The sequence below is a fragment of the Gambusia affinis genome, linkage group LG12, assembly GCF_019740435.1.
Source record: "Gambusia affinis linkage group LG12, SWU_Gaff_1.0, whole genome shotgun sequence".
Lineage (NCBI taxonomy): Eukaryota > Metazoa > Chordata > Actinopteri > Cyprinodontiformes > Poeciliidae > Gambusia > Gambusia affinis.
The window spans coordinates 18,328,530-18,347,210 of record NC_057879.1 but is presented as its reverse complement, the minus strand read 5'-3'; the positions used below and the strand labels follow the sequence as shown (position 1 = coordinate 18,347,210).

At 35.8% G+C, this 18,681-nt stretch overlaps 1 protein-coding gene across 3 annotated transcripts in view; it reads right to left on the bottom strand.

Annotated features, from left to right (window-relative positions):
- The window catches only part of b4galt2 (UDP-Gal:betaGlcNAc beta 1,4- galactosyltransferase, polypeptide 2), a 147,850-nt gene that overhangs the window by 6,612 nt on the left and 122,557 nt on the right, over positions 1 to 18,681 (bottom strand). For 2 of the 3 annotated variants that reach the window (XM_044134022.1, XM_044134021.1), the window contains exons 6-7: positions 18,107 to 18,229; positions 4,519 to 4,623 (exon numbers count right to left, since the gene is read on the bottom strand). In XM_044134022.1, coding sequence (XP_043989957.1) covers positions 4,519 to 4,623; positions 18,107 to 18,229 — 228 coding nt within the window. Of the gene's footprint in view, positions 1 to 2,110; positions 4,228 to 4,518; positions 4,624 to 18,106; positions 18,230 to 18,681 lie in introns of those variants that run through there. The other variant, XM_044134023.1, reaches the window with a different exon arrangement.

Below are 18,681 nucleotides of genomic sequence, written 5' to 3'. Positions count from 1 at the left end.
TCCAAGTAAATCTGACAAAAGTATCAGACTAAATCTATCCATACTCTCTTGCTTTACTTTTCAGTTTGAAGTGGCTCTGTCTTCTCTTTGTTTTTCTGTCCAATAGAAAGCCCTCCAGATCAAGTAATTGAGGTAACTTTGCTTCTTTCCTAAACAAAATGCATATAGAGGTATCGTTTCCATTAACTTTATGTACTTATTTGCATTAATTTTCTCATAGAACAGACTTATGCTCAGTTATGCGCCTCCATGGGAGCCATTAACTGAGGTACTGGTGTTTTTAACTATGCTTTATTTCCCATAAAAACCGGCCCTGGTCATGTATCTCTGGATTTAGGAATGTCTCTGTCTTAGATCAAGCCACTGATTGAGCTATTGCTCAGTTATTAATTCTGTTACCTCTATTCTATTTTTTTCTTTCAAAAATTTACATATTCTGATGAATTCATGTAATTCTTTCGCCTTTGCTTTTCAGTGGGCGTTTTAATATGATGTGCAATATGGTTTCTGCCAGGGGGAACTAGGTGCACAGTTGTGCAAGACAAGTTATTGCTGAGATAGGAACTGAAGAAGCTTTCTACAGCTTCTTTGCATCTTCACAAATTAGAAAAAGTACTCAATAAAACTGTAAGAAGGTATTGCTGTGCACCAAAGATGGGTCATGACACCATCCGTTGGTATCTGATCAAAAACGTATGATTTGTTACCATATTAATGTTTTCAAGGTGTATATTTGACAACTGTGTCTAAAATTTAAGTTAATTTGAAAGATACTGCAGAATATCAGAAATGCTTACCAAGCTGCATCAAAATAAATATCTTGTTTCCCACAGAAGAAATTTTATGCTCAAAGGGGCCACAGAAAATAAATGAGAGAGCCTTTCATTTTAAACAAAACTGCCTGAATGCAGTTGTGAGTCGGCTATTTCTACCTTTGCTGCCTCTGACCATCCCGACCTCCCACAATTTATTAAAGTCCAAGCCCACTTCTTTGTAAAAGCTCACTTTAACCTGAAAGACTTTATAAGTGTCCAGAAAGGCTTTAAAAAATGAAGTTTATGGCAACTTATTTTCTGCCCGTCACCCCTGTGATGAATAATGTATCCACCCCAAATAAAAAGTGTCCCTGATGGTCTCACCTCTTAAAAAGAAAGTCTGGTCTATGAACAAAAAGAAATCAACCAGCAAGACGGGGAGGAAAACGAGAACTGGGTATCAATCAGGAACACATGCACACAACATGCACATTCACACGCATGCAAACACAGACACACACTTTCATTCTGTCTAGTGGCTGATTTATTGATTTTGATGAAAGCAACTAGACCTCTCTGACCTACTTGGCTCCCTTCTCTATTGGTATCATTTCAGCAGGCAATTACTGGGGGGATCGTTGAACCTTTCCATTGCTCTGAAATACACATTGTGATACATTACACAAGCCTACTTATTTTAAACATGTTCACTTTCAAGTTATTGCGGCAAATTTACAGTATAGATTGTCCGTTTTTCAAGCTAAAGCACATTGAGATGGATGTCTGATGTCTCAGCAAGAGCAAGAAAAACTATTTTGTCTATGTTCTTGTCAGCTAAAGCCATAAAATGTTTTGGGTGGACTTGCTCTTCCCACTCACTGGCACTAAAAAGAGTATATTATTTATTTCCATATTTTAAGAAATTATGTGATATGCATTATTAATGTATCTCTTACAAGTGCAATGACTAAACTGTATGAGCACAAGATGGAAATTAGCTTAACAACAAAGAAAATCACTAAAAACTTTAAAAGGGATCACTGAATAATTATTATGTATAAAATAGACTATGTAGTTTGAGACAGGCTGAGCAGATTGGTAAAGTATACCTGAGGCTCCTGACAAGCATTGGAAGTTTAAGAGGATGCAAAGAACAAGTGGAGATGATAGGACTGATCTGTTAAGATGTCTTTTAAAAAAAATAATTTGCATTTTTCACTGCAGGTATTCTGTAACTTTACTTTTTGTAAAATTTTCTTAACATTTGATGGCAAAATCGTTCTTTCAATTCAGAATGAACAACAGTGACTTGTATTTATTCCCCATTAAACTTGAACAGAATTAGTCACTGGGAAGTATGAAAGCAAAATTTTTATTTCTGACACAAAAAGATGGATTTGTATTTGTATTCAACCCCCTGATCAATCATTTGTTGAGCCATGTTTTGCTGCAGAACGATTGCATATCATTCAGGCTAAGTCTACTAGATTTACATATTTGTAGACTGCGATATTGACTAGAGAAGTGCATTCGAGTTTCAGGTAGTACGACAGATTTTCAATTGGATTTATCTTGAGACTATCAAAGGAATAGCTTTGATCTATATCATCCCATGGTATCTCTAGTGGCATGGTTAGTGTTTTTGTCCTACTGGAAGATGAACCTTCACTCAGGTTTCACATCTTATTTGCAGTCTTTGTTAGTTTTTCTCAGCTCTTAGGTCTGTCCATTTTCTGCCATTTGTCAGCACTGACCAGCTTATCTGCCTCCTTGCCAGAGAACTCTTGATTGGATATGTTTAAGAAAAAACAACCCTAAACTTGTCATTTCCAACATGGATACAAGATCCAAAAACTTGGGACTATTTCTCTTACATAAAATGCAAAGCACAATAAGATTAGATAGAGCAGAACTTTTGTTCTTCTCTTCTCTTTTGCTAAGCTGACAGTTTTATTTTGTTTTCTTCACCAATGTCTCTCTTGCTAAAGGAACATTATTGAAAAGAAAAAAAAAGTAACATCGTATCAGCAGCCAGGCTCAGAGGCTATATGCAAAATTCAAATCAAGCAGCCACAATTTGTTTGGCTGCAGTAAACAGTCAATATGCTTTCACTCATGACTCTTGTTCCCAGCAGTTGTTAATCTTCTTAAAAACCAATTTAGCAGCAACGACTAAAGCAGAACTCACTGCGGACTACAGTCCTGGAGCACAGAAGTGTCTAAATGTTGTGACATAATCACAACACTGGAGATCAAACTGAAATAATATTGGGGGAGGGGAGGAAACAAGTTTCACTACATATTTATTCAAACCAAGCCAGAGCAGCTATCGATTTTGGTGCTGAGAGGCTTCATTGGCCAGCCTATCCAGGCATGAAAACGGAGGCTCTTAGAGGAGAATAAACAGTGATAATCCGCATTTAAGCAGCTTAATGTGAGGTGCTATACTCCTGGTGATTAATGTGTCTAGAAGGGCTCATCTCTGCATACTGGTTCCCGTTCATCAAAGCACAAAATAGCACATTTATGAGGGAGGTATTTTTGCACCTTTTGTCTGAAAAAGTAATTCAGATCAGAGTAGAGAAAAGAGCAGCATTAAAACCCTAGGGCTATATGCATGAAAAGCAATTTTTAGTTTATTCAAAAAAGCTTTTTTTTTTCCTTTGGTATTTAAAACATTTTTTCTCGTCTTTTTGTGACCATACTCCCCAAAACATGGCGTGCGGGAAATTACATTGATTCATATTTTGCTTTATAAGCTGACAGATTTACACACAAAGTCCTGAAATAATATTGCACCTGAATGTTATGACCTGCTTACATTGCAAGAACGTGCCTATTCAGGTGCATATTTACTAAACATTAAATTATAATACTATAGCATGTGTGACATATATTTCCCTTATTTACAATGTTTTACAATAGGATTCAAACACTTCAAACTTGTGTTTTTTGTTGTTGTTTCAACCATTTTTAACATTACAGCCATGAACTCAAATCTATTTTACTGGGACTTTATGAGCCAAGTCAACAGAAAGTAGAGCATGATTATAGAGAGGAAAAACTGTAGTTGTTTTGTAACATGTTTATGTTGTTCTCCTCCTGGAAGATACAGCTTGCAGAAAGATAAAACAAGATGCTATAAAAGCCTAACCACTTTTAACACTGTAAAACAAACACAACCAGAATTAGAAAAAGGCAAGATAAGACTACAAACTTCCATTCGACAGCTTCTTCCTCCAAACTCCCAAGCTCCATGCTGTCAGGAAGCTGATTTAGCCAAATACCAGGCTCAAAGATCTGACAGCAATGGAGTCTTTAATGATACACTTTAACACCTCTAAGGAGTGTTAAAGGGGGATTTTTTTTTCCCTTTCACTTGTAGTTTCTTTGCAGACCTGCTCAGTGAACAAACAGCAGGAGCGCTGGACTAACAGCAGGCAGCTCCCAGGTGTGAATTGGAAATCAGAAGCTGTGGAAAATAAAGAGCAAGAGTTCTCATTTAACCACAGCGGATGTAAAGCAGAGTCTCTACATCTGAAGCTGACAAATGCGGTTCTTCTGATGTTTTGAACTCAGATTGCAAAGCACTTCCTCAAGGTGTGTTACTTATAGTTTTTCAGGGAGTCATATGTTTGTAACTCTTAAAAAAAGAAATCCAAAATCTAACAGAAATAACTGAAAAGATTTTTATATGAAACAAAAGCAGCAAGATCAATTCAAATGTAAAAATGGGGATTGACTTCAGACAGTGATGCAGTACCTTTGTGGGTTTGGCTCGTTGTGTTTGTCCCTCTCATGCTTAATCATTCTGTAGCGGCCGATGCGAACGTCTGGCCTGGACACCTTCATCCCGTTGAGAGTGATCCTGCAGCACATACAGATATCCATTAGAGGACAGAGAGAGAACGAAAACACAGAGAACAAGGGCAAGAGAAAAAAAACTAACAAAAATATCACCTTCAACCTAAGATGATTTACATTGCCGTTTTATTTTTGTTCTTTTCTACCCCAAACATTCATGGAAAATCTTAATGAGTCAGTCAAATTAATTGGCGCCTCTGCTAGATGTGTAAAAAAAAAAACTTTTATCAGGGCACAAACAAAAATAAATACTGAAAAATTTCACTTTTAATTTTGATTTTAATCAGAAAATACAAAAGAAAGAAACTGCTTTTTTTTATGAAAAAACAAACAGCAACAAAAAAACATTTGTGCCTAGAGGACTTTTTCACAATTCTTTTTTAGCAAAGTTCCTCTAGTCCTGACTTTTCTCTACTGGTTTTAGTTGCAGATATCGCAGGTTTTATGTAGAGTTTAGTGCTGGGGCTTGTGATCATCATGGAAGAAGATTGATTTGATATCTTGTGAACCATTTTTGTATTGATCTGGTCTTATTGCTGGATCTTTAACATGCTTACAGAATGACTGTGTCATTTTCTGTCAGAAACCACTACATTTTTATTCAAAATGTCCTATTTCAAAGAAGTAATTGCGCTATGCCTTCTGAGAACGTTCCCAGGGACTGTAGAAGAAAAAAAGGCCCAGAGCATGGCACATCTTAAACTGGTTATCATACAAATAAGGTATCTCTCTCTTAGCTTTATTCTTTTTTTCAAGACTAAAGGTCTAAAGACTAAAAGGGAATAGTGGTGTATTCCCCTTTTGTTTTTCTCTCTTTAAAATCTGCCCCTTTTACTAACCTTTTCTTTTATTTTGTCTTTTGCATTTTTGCTCAAATATTTACATCATTTCAAATGTTTGTACAACTCACAGGTCTACAAGAAATCTTAGGGATGTTTATAGGTTGAGGGAGATTGATTTTAATCAGAACAAGGACACAATTTTGGGGACACTGACCATCTTGTTTCAGTGTTACGTAGCTGTGAAATTAGATTTCATTTTTTATCTTGTTTTAAGCATGCAAAGAAACTGGTTCTTGTCCGCATTGATGAGTAGTCCTGTGATAGCATATTGTGATGGGCCATTTACTTTTCTAATAAAGACAAAATAAATAAACGAGTGAAGTATTTTCTGTTGGCACTGTAAATAAAAGTAAAAAAAAAAAAAAAAGCCTCAAGGTTTAATGTGAAACATAATATGTTTCTCACACACTAAAGACAGACACAAACAACAAACATTACAAAAAGACAACAGATTTATGCTTAATTAAAACCAAAAGTTTACCAACTGTAAATTTCCTGTGTCTAAGCAGATAAGCAGTATTTCAAAAGAGTTTATGCTTTGTAAACAATAATTAATTTGATGTTAAGATACAAGAGTTTTTTTTCTGGTAACAAACTGCCACGAAGTATAAATCAGAGTTTTACTTTTGTGTTGAATGTTTGTTTTATAATATATTCATCACCAGTGACAACCCCCCCATTCCAAAAAAAAACAAAACATTTTCATTTTTCTGAAAAATTCACCAACTGCACAATTCGTAAGTAGTATAAGCTAAGTAGTATTTTAAAAGATCAGAAGAAATCTTATCTTGTTGTTAATCTGTTGCTAAGATATGAGCGCATTTTCTGGTAACGAAGTGCCACAAAGTAAACATGTGAATTTTACTTTTGCAAAAGTAAAAATTAGAAGACAGTGTACTAACTTTAGCACAAACATTAATGTAGCTACTGCCCACATTAGCTATAGTCTTTTCCCTAAAATAAGCTTTTTGGCTATTTTGTTTGTTTATTAGCCATGTTTGGTATACTGAATGGAGGAAGTCAACGTAAGGCAACATGCTAGTTTTACCCCTATAACTAGCACGTTTTAGTTGCATTTAGGCCAAGATTAGCATTTTGGCTAATTTTAGCTTATGCACTAATTTTAACACTGAATGGAGTAAGTCCATGTTACTCAACATGCTTGTGACTCTCCACTCTCCACATGTACATTGTAGCTTACTTTAGCATTGATGCTAATTTTTAGTATCAGAATGGTGAGTTTGGGTTTCTTCAGAAATTTTCTAGTTAATGTTATTATGGGGTCAATGCTGCAGTATTTGAGTCACAGTTGTTGATTCTGTTGCAGCGGGATACATGGGAGGTGTATAACACTGACTTCGCCAGTAAGGTTTTTCTTCATTTCACTTTCCATTTTCATTCTTTTACTATAAGCAAATTTTTTACTTACCGTACTGTTTTTCCATTCAGCTTTGCCTCTATGCTTTTATCATCATTTGTTTATTTTCATCCTTTGTCTCCTCCTCTGCTCTTTCCAGTTTCTACTTTCTATTTACAAACCTCCCTCAATTCCTGCATCACTACTCCTCGTCTTTAATCTCCCATACAGACGAGAAAAATGTAAATGCAGCCCATAAAAAAATAAAAAAATAAATAAAAAACAAATTGGCTGATAAAAGATTACAGATCCGTACTGAATTAAAACAAACCCAGAATAATTTTACACAGAAATAAAACAGTCTGACTCCTTTTCTTTTTTCTTTCTCTGAAGCCTTAGCAACTTTGCTGAGTTGGCACATATTTGTTTATGATTGCCTTTGACAGAGTGTGCATGCATGCATTTGAACGAGCATGCATTTGCATAGTTTTAGGGATTTATTTTGATGCAAATAATGTGAGTTTGACAGTACGGAGTCTCTGTAATCCCTTTTTTTCCCCTCTTTCAGCTTTTCAGTGAGCTTAGTTTTACATTATTCCCAGTTCTGCATCTTTTAAATAATCCATTTATTGTCCTCTGACCTGCAGAGTGGGCAGAACTTCCCTGTCTTGAATCATTTCTCTTTCACATGATTTAGTATAGACCTTAAAGTGTTATTTGAATCACATATGGTGCAATTCTAGAAAGAGATCTAAGGGAAGCTCAATAGTTGGTTTAGCTAATTGTATCATTCCACAAAAAAATATTTGTATTAAACTATATGTTTAATAAAATGAATTTACTTAGAAAATGTGTATGCAGAAGCAGAAAATCAAAATTTTTAGCAATGAAGCACTCCTTTGTAACAGTAATTTATGAAGGCAAATGCAATTTTAAACACATTTTATACAATTCAGTGTAATAGACAAACATAATGGGCTTAGGGGGATGAATAAGTAAAATTTAACTCAATATATTTGGATTAATTTCCCAGGTGATTTCATTGCTATTTAGCTTAATAACACTCTTTAACTCTATATAATTTTGTAGCACAACATGCTGGTTTCAGCAGAATTATTCCTAATAAGTCGCAATACAACACATGCACTGCAATAAGGAACCGACAGAGCCAACTGATCATTAGCCGGTGAACACTTCAGGGTGTTTGTCAGCAAAAGAGCCCAATGTTTCCCTCAGGAATTGTTGAGGTCAAATCGGAGCAAGAGGAAAAGCGAAAAGTGCTTTTTTTTTTCTGCACAGATACAGTTCCTCGTGGATGAAACTGCAAACACAGCATCCTGCTGGTAACCCTGTTAAAGTTCTGTAAATACCATACGTTTTTAGAGCAGCATACACGCACTGAAAGATTTAGAAAAATCCAACCTTTTTTTCTTACATTAGGATGAAGAGATAAAAAAAAAAAAAAAAAACTTTTTTTTTTTTTTTTTACAAAACCATAACATAACAAAATGAGTTAATATGCTGGTAATACTTACAATTTCTTTGTCCATCTATGACAGTCAAGTCTTACCCCATGATATTTTGTAAGACTGGAGCCAATGAAGCATACTCCACAATCTTTCTAGATCAGGGGTGCCCAAAGTCGGTCCTCGGGGGCCGGCATCCTGCACAATTTAGTTCTCTCCCTGGTAGTACCAACAACCTTTTTAGCATTTCAATGTTCTTCTTAGGCCTTCTAGCGAGTCATCTTTTGATCCAGGTGCGTTAAACCAACTTTGGGCACCCATGTTCTAGATACTCCACATTCCTGGATCTGCTCTATGCTTTCTTTTCCTCAGTTCATAAGATTTAGGCCAGGGTACTGATGTGTCCATGAAAGAAGGCTGATTTATTTTTGTCTGGTGAACAATGGTTGGGAACAGATTATTATAATTGTTAAGAGATTTGGTGACCCGAGATGAGATTTTTTGCAACAGCTTCCCCAAAAGTGAGATATTGTTTTACATCCCTTACCATGTTGCTCACTGCGAGGCTGGGTAGGATAACATTGCACCCTCTTCCAGTCTCGTTTTATCACACTTTCTGTTGTTTTGTATATTTAAATGCATCTGTCAAATGATTCAAACCCTTTGAAAAACCTTGTCACTGCTTCACCAAGAGTTCTAAAGGAAACAGTACAAAAACCTTTGAGTCCAACTTCTTTTGTCATAAAATACAAACAATAAAATACAAAGAATAGAGTACCATCAGGTTTTAGCAGTTTAGCATTCTGTGGTCCGCTTGACATTTACATAAGCAATCGAACGGCACGACAGTTCACTTCAACCAACTGTGTTCTAGGTTTTTAGGGGAACCAGAGTTTGCTTTTTTGGTCTACGTCAGTTTGATTTTGTATTCACACCTCCCCCAAAGAACCAGGCTAGAATTCGTTTAAAGCAGACCAAAGCTGGTGTGAATACATCCTAAAATTCAATGATTTTCATACATCTTCCTCTGCAATGCTTTTTTATAGGATTAAAAGTTGTCTTGAATAAAAATAATATAAAATTAATAAACATTTTCCAATTTATATGAAGGACAGTGGCAGTAACAACATTCACTCACTTCTTGACTGCTGAAAAAGAAAATGAGAAAGAATACAATTTGCATCCGTATGTTTCTTTGTATGAACAACATTTATGGATTCTTAGAAATCCTAATTATTTACAATATTATTGCAAAGCTTCATAAAACATTATGCATTATATTGACTGTCTAATCTTGTTTATTTATGTCAATAGAAAACTCTTCTGGCCAAAAACACAAATTTGCTACCCCCCAAGAAAAACAAAAAACAAAACAAGGTCAAACATGTTTTACATTTCACCAGAACAAATAAGTGAGATAAGATGATGTTGTTGTTTAAAGAAGACTTACAACTTATGTCTAAAAAGTTCAGTTGAAGTCTCAGTTTAAAACAAGACAGTAATGATCGATGTCCCAGATCAGCCTTCAGTGCCATCTTATACACATGCTACTATGTATTTATGTAAATAGCAGAGTTCTGACCTTTATCAGAATCAAACGTTAGATAAAAGCTGCAATGACGCATCAGAACAGTGAATATGTTCCATGGCTCTGACTGGCAGGAGACAATAACACAGCCTGACAGCGCAGTGTGAATATTATGTAAGGAGGAACAGGACAGCCAGGATCATGTGAAGCTAAGAGAAGGAAAGGCTCTCCTTTGGGAGAAGGATGCAACCCAGCGACAACGTGTTGGACCAAAACCTATCCAGTGGCTGCTATAAAATTACCAACCACCTGCAAGTTTTTAGTACAAGTTCTTTGCATTTTCTGCATTTCAGTTGCATTTGTTTTATTTACCGTACTGCCAAATGAAATTCTTATATATTTTTATAATCTACAGTCTGTGACAGTAAAGTTGGTTCATTTAGCAAAGTCCCACTTTCTAAATCGCAAATCCAGCTTTTGGGGATTTCCAATTATTTTTCTTACTGGGAACCAACAAGTATAAAGAAACCAAGCACAAGTTCATATTCTTCAAAATAACTATGAGTAATTGTTGTAGGTAATTACACTCTAATCAATATAGTTTAATATTTCAGAAGCAGAAGGAATACAAGTGGTTTTAAATAAAAGTGGTTCAGGATTTAATGAATACTTCTTTTTAATTTTTAGTAAACAATGCAAAACTGTAAGAATTGTGCCAAGTTTATTTCAGGCTGTAAGTATAAACAATTCATATCAGCTCATACAAGACAGGATGGTGAAGCAGAAAGACTTCTTTTAAGACAAATCTAGACTGAAATGTGCCTCTTATTTTGGCGGATTATCTTTTTATATAGATCAGCTTTCCTATCTAGCACTAACTGAAATCTCTCTCTCATTTTTCTCTTTTCCATCCCTTTTCACATCATGTACTCACTTTGAAGTTATAAAGATTCAGGGCAACATTTTAGGCAGGCTAATCCTGTATATGTTCGACAAAAGGTCTATAAGCTGCATTTTGCTGTATTTCCACTCCACTGCCTCCTTCCATGTGGATATCCTGTACCAGCAGCTGCTGACTGAGACTATTCTGTCGGACCATATTTCTCTCCCTCCCTCCTCTCTTCTCTTCTCTTCTCTTCTCTTCCCACTTGCTTTTCTAATTTCCTCCCAAAGCAACTTTCCTCCTGTGTCCTGTTATATCTTCCTTTTTCTGTCAGCACAGCCCTCATTATTGTGTGTTTCATAGCGATCGACCATAGAGGGCAGAAACAAGATTGTACCAACTTGTTAGAAGATAAAAAAATAAATAAATACAAATACTAAAATATTCACAGCACATGCCTGGAATCGTTTGTTTGGTTATAGAAACTACAGTATCCTACTGCAGCTCAAAAACATGTTCAAATTTAAGTGGAGATACTGTCCAGGATTCTCAGACACTATATTACCATTTGAAGACAGAAATATTCACATTAGACATTGTTAAAATATATACAGTCTGTGCATTGTGGAGGAAGGGAGAATCATCAGAAGACGCATGGCAACAGAGGTAAGTATTTTTTGAGTTGTTAAAGGAGAGCTCTTTCTTTTTTAAGGGTTTGAGGCCTGAAACCAGGACAGAAAAGTTATTTCGTCTGGAATTACTAAAGTAATAAGTAATTTTCCAAACATTGCCGATTCATTCTGCAGACACAGCAGAAGGATATTAAAAGTTTGTTTTTTCAAGTTAGGGCTCAATTTTCTCGTACTTCTAATTAAATTTAAAGGAATGATCTCATTTACCAAGTACATCTTAGGAGTCCTTACACACCTACAAGCGTTTATTGTACTTTATTCAAAAGAGAAACTAGCATGAGGCTAAAGAAAGTTTTGGTCTGCAGTTTTAAAATGCAGAGTAGCTGCATTTTAAATTCAATAATTCAGTGTAGATTTTTTTTTTCCAGCTCTACTTGAAATTTTTTGAACAATCTAAGTTTAGCTGCTGGTGTGTGCGTGTGTGTGTGTGTGTGTGTGTGTCTAAACTGACATCCAGGTTGTAATTAAAACCATCTCTCTGGTTGGTTGTGGCTTTGGGATTCTGGGACCAGTTGCCGATACAGAAACAGATTCTGTGGGAGCAACTTCACACTCTGATGACTTTTAAGATGTAACCTTTTCAAATCAATAAAGCTCACAGAAGGTCAGATGGACATTACATGATGCCTCAAACTTAGATCACCACACGCTGATGTTGCTGTTTCGGTCCTCTGCTGCTTCCTTTAGTCAGTTTGTCTCCTCCGCACATTGATTCAACTTTATTACGCAGCTTCCTCAAGATAGTCAAGCTGTCTTTTGTTTCTTGACAGTAAAAAGAAAATGTGAGTGCTCACTGCTTATCTAAAGAGCAAGGGAGGAGATGTTTCTTCTTCCTGCTGACACTCGAGGATGCTTTTATTTCCGTACACTCAAAAAACAAGCTCTTTCTGCACTTCTCTGTCTTTACTACTACTGTCTTTAAACAAGTTATAGCTTGTTTAACTTCCAGAGGAATTATCAACCTATGATGTAAACACAGATTTAGATTTTTCTACTCGACAGCTCATGCCATATTTTAGGGACACAAGCAGAGCAGGTTTAACACAATCAGACATACTTGCTTCAGAGCTGTCTGTTTAAAAAAACATCAAGTTAATCTTTCATGACACAGTGGCATCAATTAGCCCCTATCTTTCACACTGTTTCATTATTTCTGACAGATGAGCATTAAATTGTAATTTTTAACAAAATAAATTACACACCCTTCCTGTTATTGATGCAAAGATATTTTACTGCAGCTGCATCATCTTAAACAGACAAATCCAAGCAATCACTGGAGTACTTTCATTTGGTTGTTACTTCATAAAAAATGTTTTCTTTAACAAAATCATCAATGCAATTTAGTATCTCTATCAATTCCAATAAAATTAATGTAAGGGTGATTTGAAAAATCCACACTTTGATTTTTTTAAGTTCACTAGATATCCATTAGATATCCTTTTGTTTGACAAGCCTAATATTTTTCTTGCTCTTATTCTTGCCACATTGAGTAACAGATCAAGATTGCAGAGTAAGTTTACGCCTTCAGTTGTAGTGGTTCCATTTTCTTCTGCAATTACTGATAATTGTCTGAACACAAATGCTGTGGATCTTTTGTGCCATTTCCCTGACTCATACCTTTATACATCAAATCCCTTCAATGCTCTTTAACCTCTCTGCAAACTGTACCTATGGGAAAATCCTTCAAGGAGAGCTGAACTTTCTTTCCAGATAATCAGATTCTCTATAATTGACTGCAGAAAAATAAGAAATGATGGGATTTAATGCTGGTTTAACAACATTTTATGCAGTATGCAAAAAAGTCAGTGCATGTTCACTTATTTTGCTAACTCAATTTATGAAGGGAAATGCAAATTTTTTATTACACATAAAAATATGTTTTTAAGCCTTTATTTCTGATAAGTATTTGGATTTTCTACTTAAAGCTAATGAAAACATCACATTTAAGATTAAAGTTAAAAACTGCCTAACATGTGATGTTGTGATGTCATCATAAATGGCAGACAAGATTTGATCTGCTCTCCAGCTGCTTTATTGGGTCAAATAAATAATTAACTGCATCTAAATTGTCACTCTGAATTTAAAAAGGTGCACTGGTTTTATTATTCTCTATTTGTTAACCCAAGGCTAAGTTTAGTAAAACACAATAAAAGCACTTTTTTGATATACATCAGTTATTGTCATTTTCCTGCAGCTTTGTTACAATCCTTTCTTTCATTTTCAGCTCCTTGACAGAAAGGGAAAAATATTCTAAAAATAACAAAAACAAAAGTAAAAAGTGAGATTTCAAACACTTCTCATTTCTTGTTCATCTGACCTAACCTTGATTTGTGACTAAACTTATCAAAAGCTTGACACGTTCAAAGGGCTGCTCTAAAAATACCATTGTTGAGGCTTTAGAGAAGCGCTCACTGCTGTGACTGCACGTCTGTAAGATGCTGGCTCAAGCACAGCTAAAAGTCACAGCTGGGAGGTTTACTGAGCCAAAGGGTAAAGGTCAGCGATAAGAGTGGCAGAAGGTGGTTGGTAGCTGTCCAATGCTTTAGCTGCGTAGTCAGACTTTGTCCTTATTGGTGATTTTATCCAACATTTGGTTGAGGTCTGGCTGGGGGAGTGGCACATATCCTCTCTGACTGAAGCCCACCCCATGCAGCCGGGACAGCTCTCCTCTGGACTGAGATGAAGCTGGCAGGACCAATTTCAGTTTGCCGCATCAGAACCAGCACAAAAAAGGAAATTGCTAGAGGGAAGTAAGCAAACAAGATGTGAAGAGATGGATGGCTGCTGGGCTGGAGAGAAGTACTAACTGAGGGAGGGGGAAGGTGCTGAAGGTGAGAGCAGGAAGTGGATAAAAAAAGCAATTTAGTGGTTTAGTTGATGCACCTTTTTCAGAGCAGCCTTCAAAGAGAGAACAAATGGAGGCTGGTGGACACATCAGCTGCTTGCTTGGTTAAAACTCATGAACTATGTCTTCTAATTCCAGCTGAGCGAAAACCAGAGCACGCTCCTTTGCCACTGTGCATTCTAACACGGCTCTTTTATTTCTCCATCTCTTTGCTCCCGTCTTACAGCTATTTTTACTAAATCCAGTGAGACTCGGTCTGCTGGATATTTAATTAGTTTATCTCGGCTGTTCCTCCTCTCTGCACCCTTCCACATTTGGCATTGTCTTCCCCTTTGAATTTCAAATTAAATCTACAAATAAGCTTTTCTTCAGGAGGTCACTCACTTTACAACAAATTGTTTGCAACCTCCTAACATGTATGTCCTGATAACCCAAACTAACAATAAATGAATAAAGACCTAAGCCAGGGTTTCAAATTGATTTTAAGAGAGGAACAGATCCACAACTTCCATTTTACTTCATAAATCCCTTCTCTATTTATCACAAATTAAATTTCTATCACCATCCGCCTGTCTGCTACTTAATGCGCTAAAAGGAATTATAAATTAACTAAATATGAATATATGAATTATTTAAATAATTGAAATATTTCAAGTCTTGTACTTTAAATGGAACATCTTGTAATTGTTAGTTACCTTCCTAAAGGGGGCTCACCATCTGTGATATGACATATCATGAAGGTTCTTCAGATACAAACGAAGGTATTTCAGCAGTGAAAGTGATGGGAGTTACTAGAAATAGGCAGGTTCAAGAGAGGTAGGTAATACTTTCACCTAGTGCCATGCACCAACCCAGACAAAATCCAGCACCAGAGATTTCTGCTTGGTTTTAGTTTTAGCTATAAAAACACAGCCTCACTCTCCTTAACAGCACGTCCCAGGGTGTATTTTTTTCAAGGGCATTTCTACTTAACTGATTCAAAAACAACAACAAAAAAGACTGGATGGTGGACGGTGGGGGTTTACAAATAAAGCCCTGCATAACCTTTGTACTCTTATTTATTGTGGTGGTTCTTATACTGAGATTGTTTTTGTGACTTTTATAGAAAGAGATAAATGTGCATAACAGAGAGAACTGCCTGTAACTTAGAAAAATGAACAAAAACCTATTTCTATTCTACTCAGCCCCGCAAGACAGTTTGTTTAGCTCCACTGCACTCCTCAAGGTTTTTCAGACCTGTCAGGGTGAGTTCATGGCTGCAAATATAAATTAAAAATAAAGAATAAATAAATTTTTCTACAATTTCTTGCATTTTGACAAACAAATAACTAAAATCTTCTAAGCTTTAATATCCAGTTTTGCCTTTCTACGTTTTCTTTTCACATATATTTTGCAAAAAAAAAAAATAAAAATCCTTAATGCCAGTGGTTCTTTGTTTCAAGGCTACAAAATTAAACAGAGAATGTTTTTGCAAAATTATTGCTTGTATCAGGTCTTAAGGGCCAAAGTAGGAAGCAAAAATTCTGACTTAGTATCTCTAATAGGAGATTAAAGTATTTACAGATAATGCTATATATTATCTGTAAATTTGTAAATCTGAGACACAAAAGAAATATCTTTTTACAAAGCAACAACAGTGAAAACTCTGCTCTATAGTGGAAGTTCATAAGGCTGTAGAAAACATTACGGTCATCTTTTATATTTATAAATTTGGAAGTAAAGTTGAGGGAAAAACTGTAAAAAAAAAAATAATAATAATAATAATCTAACAGAGAAGCATAAAAATGACCAGCCTTTAAACTTGAATATTTATCAAGAAAAAAACTGAAAAAACTATAAGCCCCCCAAAAGGTACCAAGCTTATTAGTCTGTTATTGACAGTTTATTTTAAAAAATGTTATGCAGGCATTTTTATAGATATATTTATATGTTGATTTTTACAGTTGTTTAAAAACTCTAGGGACTTTTATTTGGTAATTTCTGACTTCCTGTCTGTCTCGTGTATAAACATCACATAGCAGAACCCTGTTTCTCTTAGCCTCTCTTCAAAATGGGTAAGAATAGAGAACATACTACTCAAATGGGTTAATCGGACCACGTGCTTTAGGCAGATTACACAAAGACTCATCTTTGTGAGACTAAACAATCCAGTTGAATCTGTTGTGAAACAAATTATAAAAATATGTAAAGAATCTTTATGCACTGTTAAGTAGATGGAGGATCTATAACACAGGCCTTTTTCTCCTCCGTAATTCAGGAACTTTATTAGTGTGAAATAAAATAAACTTTGGAAATGTTGCCTGTTGATTTTATGTCAACTAAAGCCAGACAATTAGCTATATCTTGATTCTGAAACACAATGTTAGAAAGTTTACATTTGTTCACTAAATGTTTTTATCTTTCCCCTACATTATCTCATATATCAGAGTGGCTAAAATAGCCCAGTTGAAGTGCAGGACAATATCTCTGGGGAAATCTACAGCATCTAATAGCTGAGTGTTTGTTTTCCTCCAATAAAAACTTAGTGGTTTAACTCTATCTGTCATCAGTTTGGCACATTATTGCAGACATATGAGCACACACAACCCTCTCACACGGCAACCATAGATCTCTTTTTATCACATCTTACCAGATTCAGAAAAAAAACAACTGTAATCTTCTGAACACTGTTTTGCTTCACACAGTCAAACAGTGCTTTTCTCAAATACTCTATTTCAGTTTCCTTCCAACATAGTAACTCTGAGTGGAAAAGATAAGCCTCTCACTGTGAGGGCAACACACACACACACACACACACGCACACACACACACACACACACACACATGGCATACAGCAGAAGAGGAAAACAGAGGATACAGAATACAGATACAATGGAGATGTAGGTGGCATTGAATCTGTGGAGAGGAGTCCTGCTGTCTTAAGCTGTGCGTCTTTATAATTAGTACACTTGAGCCGAGTTTGCTGAATGCAAATATAACTGACATCATTTTTTCTTTGAAGCTGACTTTGACGAGCAGTAAAGAAACACCAAAATTACCTTTTTCAGTTGAGTGAGGGGGGCTTATGGGATCACATATCAGGGAGTATGTAAAACTGCAAGTACATAACTGTACAGTTTTTAACTTCAAACGAAGCATCAAGCCCCAAAGATGCTGAGTTACTCATAAGATCATCAGGTAACCAGGTAATTAAACAGAACCAAGTACAAGAGAATCATGCGTCCAAGATGAATCAGACTAATTATCATCTAGACGCCTGAATGCAACCAGGCAGACCCAACTCATCTTCCTGTCAACCTGTCAAACAACTAATGCCCTCCTGGATTTGACTCCAGCCAACACCCACTGCAACGTAATTAGTGAACTTCAGCTTGACATGAAAAGCTGACTGAAGCACTTCAAAAGGTTAATTTATGAAATAATCATTCTCCTTTTCTGAACAGTTGTAATAAATCATCTAAATGAAGAACTCATGTGTCAATTCCCCACAGAAATAGCAGAAATAAGGAATAATGGATGACAGTGCATGTATTTGTGGTGGCTTGGGTTGCTGTTGGTGGTCTTACACTGTTCTTAAAATACAATGAAAATTAATCCTGATAGTTCCAAAACATCTCTATACTTTTCTCAAAAAATTCTGTTTCAAATCTTATATTTATTTGTTTGGCCTCTGCTAGAAGATGTAGATTTAAGTTCAAAATTATTGCTCGTATCAGGTTGTAAGGGCTAAAGAAGACGCACAATTCTGACTAATTTCCACAAAATTAAAAAAAGGAATCAAAAGCATAGCAAAATGTCACTTTTTTAGCCCACTTTTGTAAAAAGTGAATGGGAAACAGACCAATCAACTGTCCCTTCAATCCTCCTCACTTACCGGTTATAGATGTCGTCATCCTCTCCTCCCCAGCCCCAGTACTCGTTTGGAAAGCCATTGATTTTTAGAAACTGCTTTTTACTGAGCCCTGAAACTCCTCCAAAGTAACCAGCATAGGGCAACCTGCAGAACAGGGAGGAAAGTCATGGGAAGCAGAAAAGGTGAGAGGAAATTAAGAAAAGTAGTAGATGAGTCCAGACAACATGAAGAAACATTTCAAATCTACATATCTATTCTAAATAAACAATTTTCTGAGTATGAATTCTGTAAACAAGCAAAAACATTCATTTGGAGGAGTCTCCGCTGAATTAAAGCAGGATTTTTTTCTGCTTTGAGGTGTGAGCAAGATGTCTTCAGAGAACTAAGAATTTCAGTAGAAAATACAACTTCTGACATTTTTATGTTCAGCCTGGGAAAGTTCTTTTTGTAGATCAGTTTATTTAAAACATCATAAGAATATTTTATCTTTGACAATTTGACAAACAGACATAAAATAGAGCAAATTTTTGAAAAAGTTGCACCAGAAAGCATGATTGTCAGTTTATATTTATGGACATTTGTAACCCGTGATAATT